We start from the raw sequence: 17,949 nt of genomic DNA, 5'->3' as shown, positions 1-17,949 counted from the left end.
CCGGCAGGGACCAGCCAGGGCCTGCTGCTGGCCCATCCATCGCCTCTCCTTCTGGCTGGGTCTGCTTCTGAGCTGTCCCAGGAAACAGGCAGTTGCTGGGGGTGGGTCCCCCTCTCAACTCAACTCCCTCCATGGGGGACCCTGCAGGATTTGAACCCGGGGCTCCTCCTGTGCGTCTTGGCTGCTGCTCCAAAGAAAGCCACAGCCCAGAAACACGCCAGATTGCCTGGAACGAATTAGCAGCACTTTACCGCAGCAGTCACTGATAGTGTAGTAGGGAATCGCAGCAAAGGAGCGGACTCCTTCCAGCTGATAAAACCACGAGGCAGCCAGAGGCGTAGCTAGGGGAGGGGGGGCAGAATGAGGGAGATAATGAAGATAATGGGGAGGGGTACAGCTGGGGGGCCCTCAGGAGCGGGGGTCGGGCTCTTTGAACCCTTTCCCTCAATTATAGCTACTCCCGGGGGGCTGGCAGGAGGCTTCCAAGCAGCCTCCCAGGAGGGTCGTCTCGTGTGTCCCCCCCCCCCCCCGCACTGCGCCGCTTGGATGCGCCCAGTGCAGGAGCCCCGCCCACCGCGCGCCTGCTGCTGCTGCTCCTCCTCCGGCGCTCGCTCCCGCCCCCTTTTGAGCCTCGCCAGCCGCCGTCGCCCCCCTCGCGCGCCGAATTCAAAAAACGGCTGCTGAGGGCGAGAGAAGAACCCCGGAGTCCTGCGAGGGGAGCCGCCCAGCTGCGCCTTCCGAAAGGGTGGGCGAGGAGGGAAGGACCCCACCCTACCCCACCGGGAAGAGGACTGGGGGGGCGGGAGGGAGGGACACACCGCCAACCGCCTCCCCCCCCCCGAGGGCTAGACGATGCCCCCCCCCGGGTTCCCTTGGCAACCCTCCACTAGGCCGCCGTGGGGAAGAGCCTGGCTGGGAATTCCACCCCCCCCCCCATGGTTGCAGGTCCTGAAGCTTCGTCCCTGGCGGCTTCAGGCGCCCCCCCCCCGCCCGTCTAGAAGTGCCCTCATTAAGCTCGCAGCCCCCCCCCCCCGCGGCTCTTCTGGCTCGTTTCCAGGCGCTCCCTCTTGAGGGGAGGCTCCCCCCGCCCCGGCTGGCTTGCTGAGGGGCGGTCGTGGGGCGCAATCTGGCGCAGCAGCAGCCTGCCCGTTTGCCCGGGTTGGTGAGGGGGGTGGGTGGGTGGTCGTCTTTGGCTCAGGATCCCGCCACCATCACCGGGTGGAGAAGGCGCCCTGGCCTAGCGCAGCCAGCCCCAGCAATGGCTGCCTCCCTCCCTCGGCCAAAGTGGGGAGTGTGTGGTAGGCATGCAGGCGAGCCCTCTTCCAGGGAAGGCTCCCTCTAGCTTGGGCCCTTTTTCCTGCCATGGAACTCTGCAGCATCCTCCACCTGGCCTCTGTTTGCAAAGCCCTGGGAATAGGGAGGCACTGTAAAGGGAGGGAGGGAGGGTGGCTGGGTGTGGGGGGGGGATCTGGCTATCCTGTAATCATGACTCTCTCCCCACCAGGCTAATTGTCCACCATGAATACAGAAACTGCCTTCAAGACTCCCAGTAAGCTCTCTGAAGGAAAGAAATCAGGTGAGCCGGTGCTGATAAGATAAGCAGTGCTGGATCAGGCCAAAGGCCCATCTAGTCTAGCGTATGGCTAGACAGAAAAGAGGGCAACCAGCCCCTGGTGTTCAGAGCCATGCCCCCTTGGGTCCTGATGGAAAAATAGCTGAGATGTATGATGAGCAGGATGTGTAGGTGTGCATGTCACTCCCCTCACCCAAGGAAATTGGAGTTCCTGCATAGTTAAAGAATCTTAGTCAATTAACTATATGAGTTAAGTTGACTGATTAAATCTGAAAAGGAGCAAAACCAGTAACTCTGGAATAGAAAGCAGCTTTGTTGTTGTTGTTTGACCATGCACCTTTGTGTCAGGGGAGGCATCCTCTCAGCAGACGCATTTCTTCCTGTGTGTGAAAGACAAAGGGGAATGCCACTTTCAAGATGGGGCTAGCCTGCTGACATATTTGGAGTATTTTTATTAAGATAATCTGTTGGACTTAATCAGGATCAAACTTTTTTTTAACCAATTAGTTGAACCAATTAATATTTTAAACATTGCAGCCCTACTATAAGTTTTTCTTTTGGACTTCCTCCTTGGCAAAGAACATAGTGGTTGGAGAAATCTGTGGATTCCCCTTGAGAAATTATAGTAGGTGGGAGAATTTGCACTGTTCAAAATCATTCCCCTGGTGGTGATGAGGGAAAGAGAGACCACAGACTGGTATAGGTATACTCATGGTTTCCTCATACTGGAGTAAGTTGCTTGTGATAATATGGGGTGCCTCTGGTAAAACCTGATCTTGGAAAAATTATTATTGTAGCTGCTTTTGTAAAGATTGCAGAGCAATATCATGGGAATGTTTGTTTGCATTTGTGTACTGCTCTTCATCATGAGACTCCAGGGTGGTGAACAAACTAAAAACAATAATATCTCAGAAAATATACAAACACAGCTAAAGGTAAAGTGTGCCTTCAAGTTGATTTCAACTCCTGGCGCCCACAGAGCCTTGTGGTTTTCTTTGGGAGACTACAGGAGGGGCTTATCATTGCCTCCTCTCGTGCAGTATGAGATGATGCCTTTCAGCATCTTCCTATATCGCTGCTGCCTGATACAGGTATTTTCCCACAGTATGGGAAACATACCAGCAGGGATTCAAACCGGCAACCTCTGGTTGCTACTTGCTACTCAAGTCATTTCCCCGCTGCGCCACTTAAGGTGACACAAACACAGCTACAACCAATTCAAAGGAAATCAGACTGTCATTGGCCAAAGGCCTGAATAAAAATGTGTCTCCTTATTCTTAAATACAGGACAAGATAGCTCCCCAGCCTTAATAACTATCCCAGCCTCTCCCTTCATGCAGAAGCTTGGATATGGAACTGGAGTCAATGTTTACCTTATGAAAAGGTATGTCCTCTTACAGGGTATCGGGAATGTGTTCTAGCTAGAGAGAGATTGCTGAATGAAATGGATTTATGCTGGATGATATTTCAGAAAGGTGGGCAGGAAGGAGTGAATAATTGGTGTTCATGTTGGGTCTAGTGGATTGCCAGGTTTGGAATGGGGGGTTGGGTTATTCAGTTGTCTAGTAATCCAGAACAGGGTGGGACTGGGGTAGGATGCCTCGCCTTGTAGTTTGGCCCTCTTGTTGGAAGGAAGCACACCTCGGCTGCATTGGCACTTGGGGATCATGCCCCTTGCCTGCCTTTTTGGAAACCTGAAAGTGGCCTATCCAGGGGGATCTGAGTATGTTTCTTGAGGTAACATGCTAAGCATAAATTCATTCTGGATTCAGTATGACTTTTGGGTTGGCAAGAGAAAGGAGTTTTTCCTGAAGTCGGTTATAGTAATATAGTATCAGATTTAAACCCCCAAACCTGATGCTCTGCTTTGTCCTGGCAGTCTGGTTTGTTCAGATCTTCATATCCAACCACATTTGTTTCTAGATCTCCCAAAGGCACCTCTCAGTCTCCCTGGGCTGTGAAGAAAATCAACCCCAAATGTGACTCCAACCAGCGAAGTACATATCAAAAGCGGCTGAATGAAGAAGCCAAGATTCTCCAACATCTGCAGCACCCAAACATTGTGGGTGAGTCTGAGTGGGAAACTGGGGAGTTTCCTTCTCGGCCCAGCTAGCTAAAGAGGCTGGCATTCCCAGGTCCCTCTGGCTGCTGAACGAAGCAAGAGCTTGTGATGTGGCATGGCCAGGCAATGCTGGTGTACCAGGAGTGTGCCCACTTGCCACCTCCTCCATCTGCTGCCCTGGGAAGCTGCTGCTCCCTCCTCACTTCATCACAAGGCAATAGGCTGCAGGAGGCAGCATTTTTAACCATTGGCCTGTCAGGATGCAGCATGTTGGAAGCGCATCATGTTTTGACGCACAGGGATGAGGCTGGCTGACTCACTGATAGGTGTGTGGAGAGAGGAACTTTTCTAAGGGATGCCTGGTGGTTCCTGTGAATGTTTCTGCTGTGGTCTGAGTTGGGAGTCCTTGGGCAAGCAACACTCACCTAGGGTTTTCTTAACGTCCTCAACTGTAATGTAGGAATAAAAGGATCTACCTCACAGAATGAGAGTTGGGACACTAAAGTAGTTAGTTGTGGGAAAATTTGTTATTAAGGATCAAAGTCAGGCATTTCCTGGCTATTTTCCAACCTTGTTTAAGAAAAACTTACACTTGCTCTAGGGGTAGAACATGTTGACAGTCACTGGTTTGGGGATCACCTTTCTCTAGCCCCTGTGATAGTGGGATGTGTGTGTTTGTGTGTGTTCAAAGGGTATCGTGCATTTGCCGAAGCCAAAGATGGGAGCATGTGCCTTGCCATGGAGTACGGGGGAGAGAAGTCTCTCAATGACCTCATTGAAGAGAGGAACTCAAAGCAGCAGGGGCCCTTTCCAGCTGCTACCATCCTCAAAGTTGCCTTGCACATGGCAAGGGGGTTGAAGGTAAGTTGTGAGTGACTGGTATACTAATGGGCATTGCTCTGGCCAAGGGGGAAGCCAGCAGGATGGGAAACACAGGCTTGGCTCAAGTGGCCCCCTGGCTCTGTAGCCGAGGAAAGAGTCCCCTTGCCTGAGCATGACTGGTGGGAACCAGCCTTTGGGCCTTGTTCTGATGCCCTTGACTCGATTCTACTCGAGTTGTTGTGGCTGCATAGGGCCACCAGGAGGCACACCAGCACCAAATGCTTGGTAGCAGTGGAGTTTGCTGGTTGCGCGGTCTGGCAGGAGACAAACGGATCAGTTCACCTGCACAGCTGGGTCTACCTAGCATGGTGGGGTGGCAGGGGCTTTATTCTCAGGAGATCTCGGGAGCAGTGAGGGAAGCACATTGTTCTGTGGAACTGGAGCTGTAGTCCATGGGAGTTCCAGAGGGGATAGACCAGGCCTGCTCAACTTTGGCCCTCCTGCAGAGGTTGGCCTACAACTCCCATAATCCCTGGCTATTGGCTACTGTGGCTGGGGAGTTGCAGTCCAAAAACAGCTGGGGGGCCAAAGTTGAGCAGGCCTTGGGAGAGACAGATGGCTAGATGGTTGAGGCAGAGACAGGAGGGCTCTTAGAATGGGGAGGTGCAGCATCTCCTGCTGAAAGGCGTGGGGAGGGCTTCTTGGTTTACTGTGTCAATATTTATGTAGTGCCAACAGTGCCAGGTGCACTATGGAACTCAGAAGGAACAGAGTCCTTGCTTCAGATGTTCACAATTCACATTTAATTTGGACTATCATTGTCTTAAAGTTTTAACTTTGTTTTATTCTGTGTTTTATTCTGTGTTTTATTGCAAACTTCCCAGAGATGTAAGTTTTGGGCCATATAAATATGCCAAATAAACTTAAAATGGTCAAGTGGGTGTAGAAGTGGGCAGGGATGGTAGGCTTATAGAGGGAATGAAAAATTGGGTGATGGTACGGGAAAAGGCATGGAAGGAGAAACAGAGAGGGAGAGAATACCCTTTAGGAACAAGGCCAGAAAGGCTGCAGCTGATGCAGAAACTGACATGGACATCGGACCTCTGAAAAGTATAAGCATGCATATGTATTCAGTACTTGGTTTGGGCCCCTTTTGCAGCAATTACTGCCTCAATGCGGCATGGCATGGATGCTATCAGCCTGTGGCACTGATGAGGTATTATGGAAGACCAGGATGCTTCATTAGCGGCCTTCAGCAATTCTGCATTGTTTGGTCTCATGTCTCTCATCCTTCTCTTGGCAATGCCCCATAGATTCTCTATGGGGTCAGGTCAGGCGAGTTTGCTGGCCAATCAAGCACAGTACACTGTATACTTTTCAGAGGTCCGATATTGTTCTATTCTTCAATGCTTGTCTTATTGGTTCCATGTAATATTCTAATTTTCTGAGATTGTGGATTTGGGGTTTTCATGAGCTGTACGCCATGATCATCACAATTATAACAAATTAAGGCTTGACTTATCTCACTTTGCATGTAATGCGTCTGTCTCATATATCAGTTTCACCTTTTAATTTGCATTACTGAAATTAATGGACTTTTGCACGATATTCTAATTTTCCGAGTTTCACCTGTATGTGGCTCTTGAATCTGATCCTGTCTGTGGATTGCCTGGCTTACAGCGCCTGACCCTTGGGAACCAGGAGCTGGCTGAAGCCTCATGGTGCATTTTTCTGAAGAGGGCCTCCATAAAGTCCTCCCACTTGTTCTTGAAATGGCCTTTTTGTCCTGTTTCCTTTGGGAGCAAGGCGCTCATCCTGACCTCTTCTTTTACTTGCAGTATCTACACAATGACAAGAAATTGCTTCATGGTGACATCAAATCTTCAAATATTGTCATTAAAGGTGACTTTGAATCAATCAAAATCTGTGACGTGGGTGTTTCACTGCCTCTGGATGAGAATATGATAGGTATGTTGAACCCAAGTCAGCCTATGATTCTATCTAGGACTCAGTATTGTCTGTCTTGAAAACAGTTAAAAAAAAAAAAAAGTCTCATATTGGGCCCGCCCCATCTCCCCTAAGCAACAAGAAATACCCCACCCCACAAGGTACTAAGGCCTTCTTTCAGGTCTAACTGGTCAGTTTATAGACTTTTGGGAACAGCAAGGTAAAGGCAGTCTGCTGTCCTTTTGGATAATGAATTCTCCACCTTGCATAAGTATTCCAGCAATCTCTCTCTCCATGACTTCCTGCCTGTTCTTGGCAATGGGATATTTTCCAGTGGGAGTCTGCCGTGGCTTCCCTTTGGTTTTTGTGTGTCTTACCTCTGCAGCTGTGTCTTGGCCTTTCTGCTTGGCCTTGGGGATTGGGAAGTACCCAAAAGCTCTCTTGGCCTCTCATTTGGGTGTTCTCTGTCCATACAGTGAGTGACCCAGAAGCCCATTATATTGGCACCGAACCCTGGAAGCCCAAAGAAGCTCTGGTGGAAGACGGCGTTATATCTGACAAGGCTGACATCTTTGCATTTGGTCTGACTCTGTGGGAAATGATGACGCTCTCCATACCCCACCTCAACTTGCTTGGAGGTGACAATGAAGAGTCGGACGAAGGTGAGTTTGGACTAGGGTCCTCCTTGATCCCACTGGGCAGGGATTGTTGTTGTGGCACTTTACCCTCTCCTGGTGAAGCCTGCTGGCCATTGAACCCAACATGGCATGGTTGGGGCTGCCTCTGGTTCAGTGAGCCATTGTAAATGAATACCTGTAGAAGCCCAGCAGAGGAGAGGAAGAGCCTATCTGCTTCCCATTCAGTGCTGCCCGGTGTGAGAGAGAACGTGTGTGTGTGTGTGTGTGTGTGTGTGTGTACTGTCGTCTCCTTCTGCTCTTGCCTGCCTGCTCCTTGCTTCCCCTGTTGGACTGCAGCCTGCTTCTTTAGAACATCTTTGGGGAGTGTGTGCAGGACTGGGGGCAGCAGTGAGTGACTCAGCAGTTCCTGGTACCATCTGCCCAGCTCTAGGCCTTTATAGGAACACTGTCTGTGGCGGCAGGCCCGCCACTGAAGGGGTGACACCAAAGGGGGTTGTCCCTCTGGGGGACAGTGAGGGCCAGGCTGTTTGGCTCAAGATTCTTCGTGGGTGTGTAAAGGTAGGTGAGTATTTTAATTTGGCTTCCATTTGAAACCCTGGGTGAGTTCAGTTTTAATGTGCCTGGGTCTATCTGGAGATGAGCCAGCGTGGTGTAGTGGTTAGAGTGCTGGACTAGGACTGGGGAGACCAGAGTTCAAATCTCCATTCAGCCATGAAACTAGCTGGGTGACTCTGGGCCCGTCACTTCTCTCTCGGCCTAACCTACTTCACAGGGTTGTTGTGAAAGAGAAACTCAAGTATGTAGTACACCGCTCTGGGCTCCTTGGAGGAAGAGCGGGATATAAATTTAATAATAATAATAATGAGGTATATCCACTGATTATGGGGCAGCTATTCCAGTGGTGGTGGGGAACAGAAGTAGTAACATTGACAGGTCAGCAGGCCGTTGCAGGAGAAGGGAGATTAGAAACGTAATTGCTGTCTTCCCTTCCGGCTGACCTGCCAGCTCTTTGACCTTGAAAAGCAATGCTAACCACCCAGAGAGCCTCGTCTCGCTCCTCTGTAATGCCAGGTCAGTTCAGAATAAATCTGAAATCATCCATGATTTGATTCTGGGTGAAGGGACAGAACTGGTATGTATTACAGATACTTGGTTGGGGGAGGCTGGTGGCCCAGTCTGGTCCCAGCTTCTCCCTCCAGGGTACTCTGTTGACGAGTAGGGGAGGGGATGTGGGTGGGGAAATGGAGGGGAGGTGGTCTATAAGAACAACATCTCCCTTGCCAGGAGCCCTGTCGAAGTGTCTGGCCATATTTATCTATCTATTTGTTGAATTTATATGCCACCTAATATCGAAATCTCTAGGCTTACAGAATTAAAACATAGGATAAAATATAAAACATTTAAAATACACAAAGATAAAATAGGTTTAAATTTTTTTTAAAAAAAATTGTATCAATTGAAGGCCTGGGAAAACAAGTACACCTTCAGGGTCCTCCTAAAAACAAACAGAGAAGGGGATGCTCTTATTTCAGCAGGGAGCAAGTTCCAAAGAGCTGGGGCAGCCACAGAAAAGGCCTGGTCCCTAGTTGCCACCAAATGAGTTGGTGGCAACTATAACCAGACCTCTCCAGATGATCTTAATAGGCGACAGGGTTCATGACAGAGAAGGCACTCTCTTTACCCTGGGCCTAAGCCGTTAAGGGCTTTATAGGTAATAACCAGGGCTTTGTATTTCATTTGGAAACATATTGGCAGCCAGTGAAGTTCTTTTAGAATTGGTGTTATGTGGTCCCTTCATACTGTCCCAGAGACCAATCTGGCTGCTGCATTCTGAACCAACTGTAGTTTCTGAACTACGTACAAAGGCAGCCCCATGTAGAGTTCATTACAGTAGTCGAGCCTAGAGGTTACCAGCATATGTACCACCTTTTTAAGGTAATTTGTCTCCAGAAATGGACATATCTGGCATATCAGCCATAGCTGATAAAAAGCATTCCTGGCCACAGCCTCAACCTGAGAAACCAAGGGAGAGTTTGGGATCCAGGAGCACTCCCAGTCTACGAACCTGAACTTTTAGGGAGAGTGTAACCCCATCCAGAACAGGCAGATCTAAACCATCTCTTGGATCCCAACCCCCTACAGACAGTACCTCTGTCTTGTTAGGATTCAACTTCAGCCTGTTATCCCTCATCCAGCCCAGTATCGCATCCAGGCAGGCTCTTAAAGGGGTCATGCCAATTCCTGATGAAGTTGGTATGGAGAAAGAGATCTGGGTGTCATCAGCATATTGATAGCATCCCAGACCAAACTTCCTGACAATCTCTCCCAGTGGTTTCATGTAGATATTAAAAAGCATTGGCGACAGTATGGAGCCCTGTGGAACACCACACTTTAGGTCTTGTTTTTTAAGAGCAAAAGTCTCCAAGCAACACCATCTGGAATCTGCCAGAGAGGTAGGAACGGAACCACTGTAAAACGGTGCCACCCAATCCCACCTCCTTCAAGCAACCCAGCAGGGTACCATGGTCAATTGTATCGAAAGCCGCAGAGAGATCCAAAAGGCTCAGCAAAGTCATACTCTTTGTTGTTTGCAATTGGAGATAATCCATCAGGCCAATCAGGGCAGTCTCAACCCCATAGCCCACCTGGAAGCCAGTCTGGAAAGGATCTAAATAGCCTGTGTCATCCAAAACTGCCTATAGCTGAATGTGTGCACTTAGGTTGTGGTACCAGGGATAGACTGGGATTTCTACTGGTGTACCAATTGCCCTGCTGCCCAACAGATCCCTAACTGAGCTGCTGGACTTAGACTCCAATGCCAAGCCCGAGACCATCAGGCATGTGGTGGTGGGAAGCTTCAGTGTTCACTTTGGGACCAATTTGTCCTGGGTAGCTCAGGAGTTCATAGAGGGCATGACATTTATGGGCCTATCCTAATTGGTCTCAGGACCAACACATACTGCTGGTCACACGCTTGATCTGGTCTTTCACTCTGAACAGGGTGGTGTTCCGTGGGCGGAGACTCCTGTGTTTTCCTCATTAGGAACATAGGAAGCTGCCATATACTGAGTCAGACCATAGGTCCATCTCGCTCAGTATTGTCTACACAGACTGGCAGCGGCTTCTCCAAGGTTGCAGGCAGGAATCTCTCTCAGCCCTATCCTGGAGATGCCAGGGAAGGAACTTGGAACCTAGATGCTCTTCCCAGAGCAGCTCCATCCCCTAAGGGGACTATCTTACAGCGCTCACACTTCTAGTCTCCCTTTCATATGCAACCAGGGCAGATCCTGCTTAGCTTAGGGGGACAAGGCATGCTTGCTACCACAAGACCAGCTCATTGTCATGGATGGACCACCATCTGGTTAAGACTGGACTCACGACCACATCCCACCTCCGCAGGGGTGGGGGGCCCATTAGGATGGTCCACTCGAGGAGGTTATTAGATCCAATAGGATTCCAAGAAGCCTTGGAGGGATTTAGTGTTGGCTCTGCCAGTGGCCCTGTTGACACTCTAGTGAAGAACTGGAACAATCCACTCACCAGAGTAGTGGACACGATGACTCCTAAGCATCCACTTTGGCCCACTTTAAAACTGGCCCCTTGGTTATACGGAATAACCATGGGGGCTGAAGTGGCGAGGTAGATGACTAAAGCGCAAGTGGAGAAAGACTCGACTTGAATTGGACAAATTGTTACATAGAGCACAAGGTTAGGAGAGCTGGTCTTGTGGTAGCCCTTAGCTAAGCAGGGTCTGCCCTGGTTGCATATGAAAGGGAGACTTGATGTTTGAGCACTGCAAGATCTTCCCCTCAGGGGATGGAGCCGCTCTGAGAAGAGCAGAAGGTTCCAAGTTCCCTCCCTGTCAGCATCTCCAAGATAGGGCTGAGAGAGAGACTCCTGCCTGCAACCTTGGAGAAGCCGCTGCCAGTCTGTGAAGACAATACTGACCTAGATAGACCAATGGTCTGACTCAGTATATGGCAGCTTCCTATGTTCCTATGAAGGCCTATGCTCAGGCAATACGTGCAACAAAGAAGCAATTTTTTTCCAGCCGTATTTTGCCCACAAGTTCACATCTTGAACCAGTACTTGGAATCAACAATTATTCACTGTGACATTTTGAATGAGTTTTTTGTGGACAAAATCTCTCATATTTGGGCCGACGGATTCAAACTCCACAATTGTTACAGAGTCTGATGCTGAGGAATCCAGCAGCTCCTCTTATGTGATGACCGTGGATCAGTTTCAGTTCATGATTCCTGAGGATGTGGACAAGTTGCTTGGAATGGTGCAGCCTACCACCTGCCCTCTTGATCCTTGTCCAACATGGCTTATACTATTGGGTATGGAGACTGTTGTAGAGGGCCTGGTAGAGATTATAAACGCTTCTCTGGGGGAGGGCAGGACACCTCCTTGTCTTAAGGAGGCCATTATTAGATTGCTTCTGAAGAAGCCTGCCTTGGAGTTAAGCAATTACAGGCCTGTCTCCAATCTCCCATGGCTTGGCAAGGTGATTGAGAAGGTGGTGGCCTCCCAGCTCCAGGTGGTCTTGGAGGAAACTGTTTATCTAGACCCATTTCAAACTGGCTTTCAGGCAGGCTATGGGGTGGAGACTGCCTTGGTCAGCCTGATTGATGATCTCCAATTGGGAATTTACAGAGGAAGTGTGACTCTGTTGGTCCTTTTGGCTCACTTGGCAGCTTTCGATGCTATTGACCATAGTATCCTTCTGGAATGTCTGAGGGGACTGGGGAGTGGTTCCACTCCTACCTCATAGGAGACGGAGGTACTTATTGTGCAGGGTTGTAACCAGAGACAATTTTGATCTGCCTGTTCTGGATGGGGTCACGCTCCTCCAGAAGGACCAGCTACACAGTCTGTGGGTGCTTCTGGATCCAAACCCCTCCCTAGTGTCCCATGTTGAGGCGGTGGCCCGAGGTGCTTTCTATCAGTTTCGACTGATACGTCAGTTGTGTCCGTTTCTTGAGATGAACAACCTCAAAACATCTGCTGGTAACCTCTAGGCTGCATTACTGCCATGTGCTCTATGTGGGGCTGCCTTTACATGTAGTCTGGAAACTGCAGTTGGTCCAGAATGCAGCAGCCAGGTTGGTCTCTGGGTCATCTAGGAGAGACCATATCACTCCTGTGTTGAAAGAATTACACTGGCTGCTGATAAGTTTCTGGGCAAAATACAAAGTGTTATAAAGCCCTTAACAGCATAGGCCCTGGGTATTTAAGATTGTGCTGTCTTCGCCATGAGCCTCACTGCCTGCTAAGATCATCAGGAGAGGTTTGCCTGCAACTTCACGGGATCGGGCCTTCTCCGTTGCTGCCTCTGTGCTTGGGAATGCGCTCCCTGTTGAAATAAGAGCCTCCCCATCTCTGGCAATGTTTAAAAAGGCACTGAAGACACACTTATTCACCCAGACTTTTAATTAGATTTATAGTTTTAATATTGTTAATGTTGGATTTTAACTGATTTTAATGTTAAGGAGTTTAATGTTCAAATGATTTTAATTGTAAACCGTCCAGAGATGCAAGTTTTGGGCAGTATAAAAATACATTGAATAAATAAAGGCTGTGCTCTTCCATTATGTCCCAAGTTGTCATTGCTTCTAATATGGAAGGGTTGGATCTTGATTTAAACCTTAATTTCTCCTCTTTACTGGACTACAGTTGATATGCTGATTAATGGCTAAAGCTCTTCACAGCCTGTAGCCCTTTGAATCTACTCAGACCCCGAGGTCACTTTCTCAAGCCTTGCTTCTGGCCCACTCCTCTCCCTGGCTGGCAGTGATCAGAGAGGGGGCTTTCTCAGTGGTGGCGGTGCAACTGTACCAGAGTTGCCGGCCTCTTTAAAGAGGACTGTAAAAACATTGCTCTTTTATTTGAGCTTTTAAAAACTGTGTATATTGGTGTGTGGTCTCTAATCTGCTTCTATTTTTTTATCATTTTTGTGTTTAACTTAATATTCATTGTGCCATGAAGGTGGGATAAAAATCTATTAAATAGCAATCACCTGATTGGTTTATTGACCATGGTCCATCTGGATACTGGCCCACCTTTAATGTCTCCTTCTAGATGCTTCTTTTGATGAGGAGGACTTTGATGAGGATGCCTATTATGCAGCTCTCGGGACCCGGCCACCTCTCAACATGGAGTTGCTGGGCCCTTCGTACCAGAAAGTGATTGAGCTGTTTTCTCTCTGCACCATTGAGGATCCAAGGAAACGTCCAGCAGCTGCACAAGTTGTCGTTGTCCTCGAGACAGAGGCATCTGTACAATAAGTGTCTTCCCAATCCCTGCACTACTCTGGCAGCTTCTCCATCTCATTTTAGAAGTATTTTAGTTGAGACTGGATGTGTTTAGTGCATAGTTATATTATATAGTTATATTGCAAAGGGAAACTGAATTTTCAGACTTCCTTGATAATATATAGAACTGGGTGGGTTTCACACCATTCCATATAAGCTACTAAGCATAGCCACACTGTACATATTTTATAGTCTAGAAAGATGGCTCTAAGTAGTGTCTTCAGGGATGCCAACTCTTTTTCTTATGGACTTCTTGTTAAACTGATGCTGAGGAATTGTTCATAGACTAGAACTTCAGTATTGTAAATATAAAGCAACTTAGTCATGGGTAACTGTTCTTTTTCCTCCTGCTCCTCTTGTTTTGCATGCTCATCAAAAAGTGTGTTTGTGTGGTTTTTTTAATTGACTTTGTTCTTAAAGAAACCTTAATTGTTGTTGTTAAAATAAACCTCAGAGTATTCTGTCAGTTTAGGGTAAATAATCTAATTTACAAGATGTAACAGTCGGCCATTTGTTTCATAGGCCAGCCAAGTCTGCTACTGCATTTCTCCAAGATGGCTCTTTCCAGAAGCAATGTTCTGGCAGTAAGGTGGGGGCAGAGCGGTGGGCAATATCCAGACCAGGACTTGCCCAAGCAGAAGATGTTCTGCTCATGCAAAGGGGAGGGGTGACTCATGGGTGCTGGCTAGGATCGGGCTGGGAGGTCAAGCGGCAGGGTGGGGCTCCCCTCTTCTCCTACTCCAGTTAGGCTAACTGCTTAGCTGCGCATATGTGGCGTGATTGGCTACAGTCTCCAGTGGGGTGTGCCAGGCATGATGTGGAGTGCCCTGCCCACCCTTGGCAGGGGAGGGTATTGAAAACCCTTTAACTGCCTCGCAAGGCCAGTGCTGTTCCCCCAAGTGGCCCCACAACCTGAAAGCACCACACAAACTCCTATTTCCAGGGGAGTGTTTGGAGGGGAGAACCCACATTTGCAAGAATGAATCATTGGCACTCACCTGAATGGTCATTCTCCTCAGAAGTATGGATGGCATCCGAAGTATTATGGGTTGCCACGACCTCCTGCTCCGAGACAGGGCCAATCAGAGAGCTTTCCACTCCTTACAGGAGGGAGGGGCAATCCCCTCTAGCCTCAGCCTATTACTATCCCTCTGAAGCTCCGGCTAGAAGAAAACAGCACCAAGCAAAAAGACACAGCAGAATCACGAATTAACAATTAGGACAGAGAAACAGAGGAATCAGAAACCTTCCTTCGTGAAAAACCCCTCCCTTTAGGCAAACAAACAGCCGCGGAAGAGCAGAGCCTCCCCCCATTTACACAGGGAATGGAGAAGGTTGGGAAAAGTCAAGAAAAAGACAGAACTACGTACGAACAAGCGGGTGGGTCGGATGCCATCCATACTTCTGAGGAAAATGACCATTCAGGTGAGTGCCAACGATTCATTCTCCCTCAGAAGAGGATGGCATCCGAAGTATTATGGGACATACCATAGCCACTAACGGAAAAAGGGTGGGAGCCGTGAGTATGGTTCTATGTAGGAACTACCTGCTGCAGGACGCGTCTGCCAAAGGAAGCATCAGCAGAAGCCCAATCATGGATTTTATAGAATTTAACAAAGGTGGAAAGGGAGGCCCAGCGCTCGAAGGACTAAATTCAGATCCCAGGTAGGGAAATGATGGACCGGAGGGGGGCTGAGGGCCACCGCTCCCTTAAGAAATCTTTGGACATGGGGATGTTCCGACAGGAGGAGCACCCAGGACCTGAAGGGTAGAGGAGATGGTAAACATCTGCCATTTGAGGGTGGCCAGCTTGAGCCCCCTATCCAAGCCGGACTGCAAGAACCCCAGGACTTGGCCGACCGAGGCAGTCTGAGGGTCGGCTCCGATCGAAGCGCACCAGGCCGCAAACGCTTGCCATGTGGACTGGTATACCCTGAGGGTGGACGGGCATCTGGACGCGAGGATGGTGTTCCTAACTGCAGGAGAGTAACCGCAGGCAACTAGCGCGCTCCGCTCAATCTCCACGCGTAGAGGTTCAGCCACCGTGGATCTGGATGGAACAGCGGTCCCTGATGCAGCAGCTGGGGATGACAGCCAAGCGACAATGGAGGAGCGAGAGACAGGGCGACTAGATCTGAGAACCAAGGGCGGCGCGGCCAATGTGGGGCCACCAGGATGATCTCCACACGCTGTTGACGGACCAATCTGACAGTCTGGGAGAGCATGGGTGGAGGAGGGAAGGCATAAAGAAGGCCCTGCGGCCATGGCGTTAACAGAGCGTCTACCCCCTCGGCTCTGGGCGACGGGTACCTGGAGAAGAACCTGGGGATTTTGGCATTCTTTGCTGTTGCGAGCAAGTCCACCAGAGGACTTCCGAACCTTGCCGTGATCGATTGGAAAATCTGTTCGTCCAGGACCCACTCTGCTTGGTCCAGTTGCATCCGGCTGAGCCAGTCCGCTAACATGTTGGACACGCTGCTGACATGCGCGGCCTCCAGGGAGCTCAGGTTCTTTTCCGCCCAGTGTAGGAGCACCGAGGCTTCGCACATCAGGGACCATGCCCTTGTCCCCCCTTGGCGGTTGCGCTGTCGGTCCTTACCAGAACATGACGGCCGACAATCAGGGGTAGGAACTGGATCAGGGAGTAACAAATGGCTCTGAGTTTCAGCCAGTTGATGGATTCGAGCCATTCTTCTGGAGACCAGAGACCCTGCGCGACCTGGTCTAGACAATGACCGCCCCACCCCTGCAGGCTGGCGTCCATCGTGACCAGAATCCGGCTCACTGGTAGAAAGGAGACACCCCTGCTCAGAGCTGGCGACAGCCACCAGTCCAGAGACTTCCGAACCCTGGAATGGGACTGGGAGGCTACCAAGTCATGAAGAGGCAGGAGCAGCCACTGAAGCGGACGCAAGTGCAGATGGGCCCAAGGGACTATTCCTATGGTCGACACCATCATCCCCTGCAACTGACTCAGGGAGAGGTCGTCGGACTGGTCGCGACGACGCGCCCTCCGACACGCGGTGGACAACCTCCCCCTTCTCTCCTGAGAAAGGGACGCCGTGCCCGTGACAGAGTCTATTACGGCCCCGAGATGCTGGATTCGGGTCTGGGGGGGAGAGGGAGCTTTTCTGACAATTTACTAGGAACCCATGAGCCTGGAGAACCGATAGGGTCTCCTCCACATCCCCCAGGGCCTTCTGGTAGAACGGCAATCTTAATAAAAGATCGTCCAAATACGGGTAAAGATGAATCCCCTTCGTCCTCAAGTGTGCCACGAGTGTTACCATAATCTTGGTGAACACGCGTGGTGCAGTCGACAGACCGAAGGGGAGGGCCTGGTACTGGAAGTGAGACCCCGCATAGACAAACCGGAGGAACCTCCTGTCCTGGGGATGGATAGGGACGTGGAGGTAGGCCTCCTTCAGGTCCACTGAGGACAGGAAGCCCCCTGGAGAGCCATCAAGATGGAACGGAGGGTCTCCATTCGGAAGTGCCTGGTTCGGAGGAACCGGTTCACAAACTTGAGATCGAGTATGGCTCTTCACCCTCCACCCCTCTTTGGCACCAAGAAGTGAATAGAGTAAACGCCACACTCGTCCTCCTGGAGAGGCACTGGCTCCATTGCCCGAATGTCGGCCAGATGGCGAATGGCCGACAACATCAGGACATGCTTGTTCCGCCTGCTGGAGCGTGGAGACGTCAGAAAGCGGTCGGGGGGTTGTAATAGGAAGTCCAATCGGTAACCGTGAGCCACGGTCTGGCGAACCCAGGTGTCCCTGCAAGTCTCCGCCCAAGCCTGGGCAAAGAATTGCAGCCTGCCTCCCACCTGGGATTCCGGAGGACCGTCATTGTGCCGTAGGGCGCTTGAATCCGGACTTCTGCTGTTGCCCAGACTGATGGAATCTGGACTGAGAGTTGTCATGAAAGGAATTCTGTGGTTTCTTCCAGGAAGAAAACTTGTCCTGCCTATCCTGACGGGGACGAAAGGAGGAGCGGAAACCCCTGTAGGAAGAGGAGGTCTTGACGCTGTGCGGAAGAAGAAGGCATTGCTTTTTTCTTATCCTTCCCTTCAACCAATACAGGTTCCAAGATGTCCCCCAAAAGCTTGTTCCCCTTAAATGCTGAGTTAGCCAGATTGGATCTAGATTTCTGGTCCACTCTCCAATGTTTTAGTCACAAATGGCGTCTGACCATCACGTCCGAGGCCATAGCCCTAGCCAAAAGCTGCGTCGCATCCAATGAACTGTCGGCCATGAAGGCAGAAGCGTTGTGTAATTTGTTGAGGCCCTGCCTCAGGGCCAGCAGCTCATGGGGCACTAGGGGCAGGAGCTCTTTGATCCATAGCACCAAAGCACGGGCAAAAATGGAATTAGCCATGGAAGCTCGCATAGCCAGTGAAGAGGCCTCGTGAGACCTGCACAGGGCATCGGGGGACAGGGCACCACCACCTCAGGCGCCTTTAAGGATGGTAAGACAGCGGGGTCCCCTTCGGGCGAATCCTGAGGGATGGGCACCACCCCTCCCAGCCTTAAGGTTTTACGGGCCTTGTGCAGAAGCACTGAAAAATCAGAGGGCGAGAACAGGGGA

At 50.2% G+C, this 17,949-nt stretch overlaps 1 protein-coding gene across 1 annotated transcript; it reads left to right on the top strand.

Moving 5' to 3' along the window:
* Positions 1–598: 598 nt before the first annotated feature.
* On the top strand, positions 599–13,825 carry PBK (PDZ binding kinase). Its single transcript, XM_053250653.1, has 8 exons — positions 599–745; positions 1,505–1,576; positions 2,861–2,957; positions 3,497–3,639; positions 4,327–4,496; positions 6,296–6,425; positions 6,881–7,066; positions 13,127–13,825. The coding sequence occupies exons 2-8, from the start codon at positions 1,519–1,521 to the stop codon at positions 13,330–13,332; spliced, it is 990 nt and encodes a 329-aa protein (XP_053106628.1). The 5' UTR covers positions 599–745; positions 1,505–1,518; the 3' UTR covers positions 13,333–13,825.
* The last annotated feature ends 4,124 nt before the right edge of the window (positions 13,826–17,949 follow it).

This window comes from Hemicordylus capensis, chromosome 1 (assembly GCF_027244095.1).
Source record: "Hemicordylus capensis ecotype Gifberg chromosome 1, rHemCap1.1.pri, whole genome shotgun sequence".
NCBI classification, from domain to species: domain Eukaryota; kingdom Metazoa; phylum Chordata; class Lepidosauria; order Squamata; family Cordylidae; genus Hemicordylus; species Hemicordylus capensis.
The sequence above is the reverse complement of the archived record's forward strand: the minus strand, read 5'-3'. Positions and strand labels throughout refer to the sequence as shown.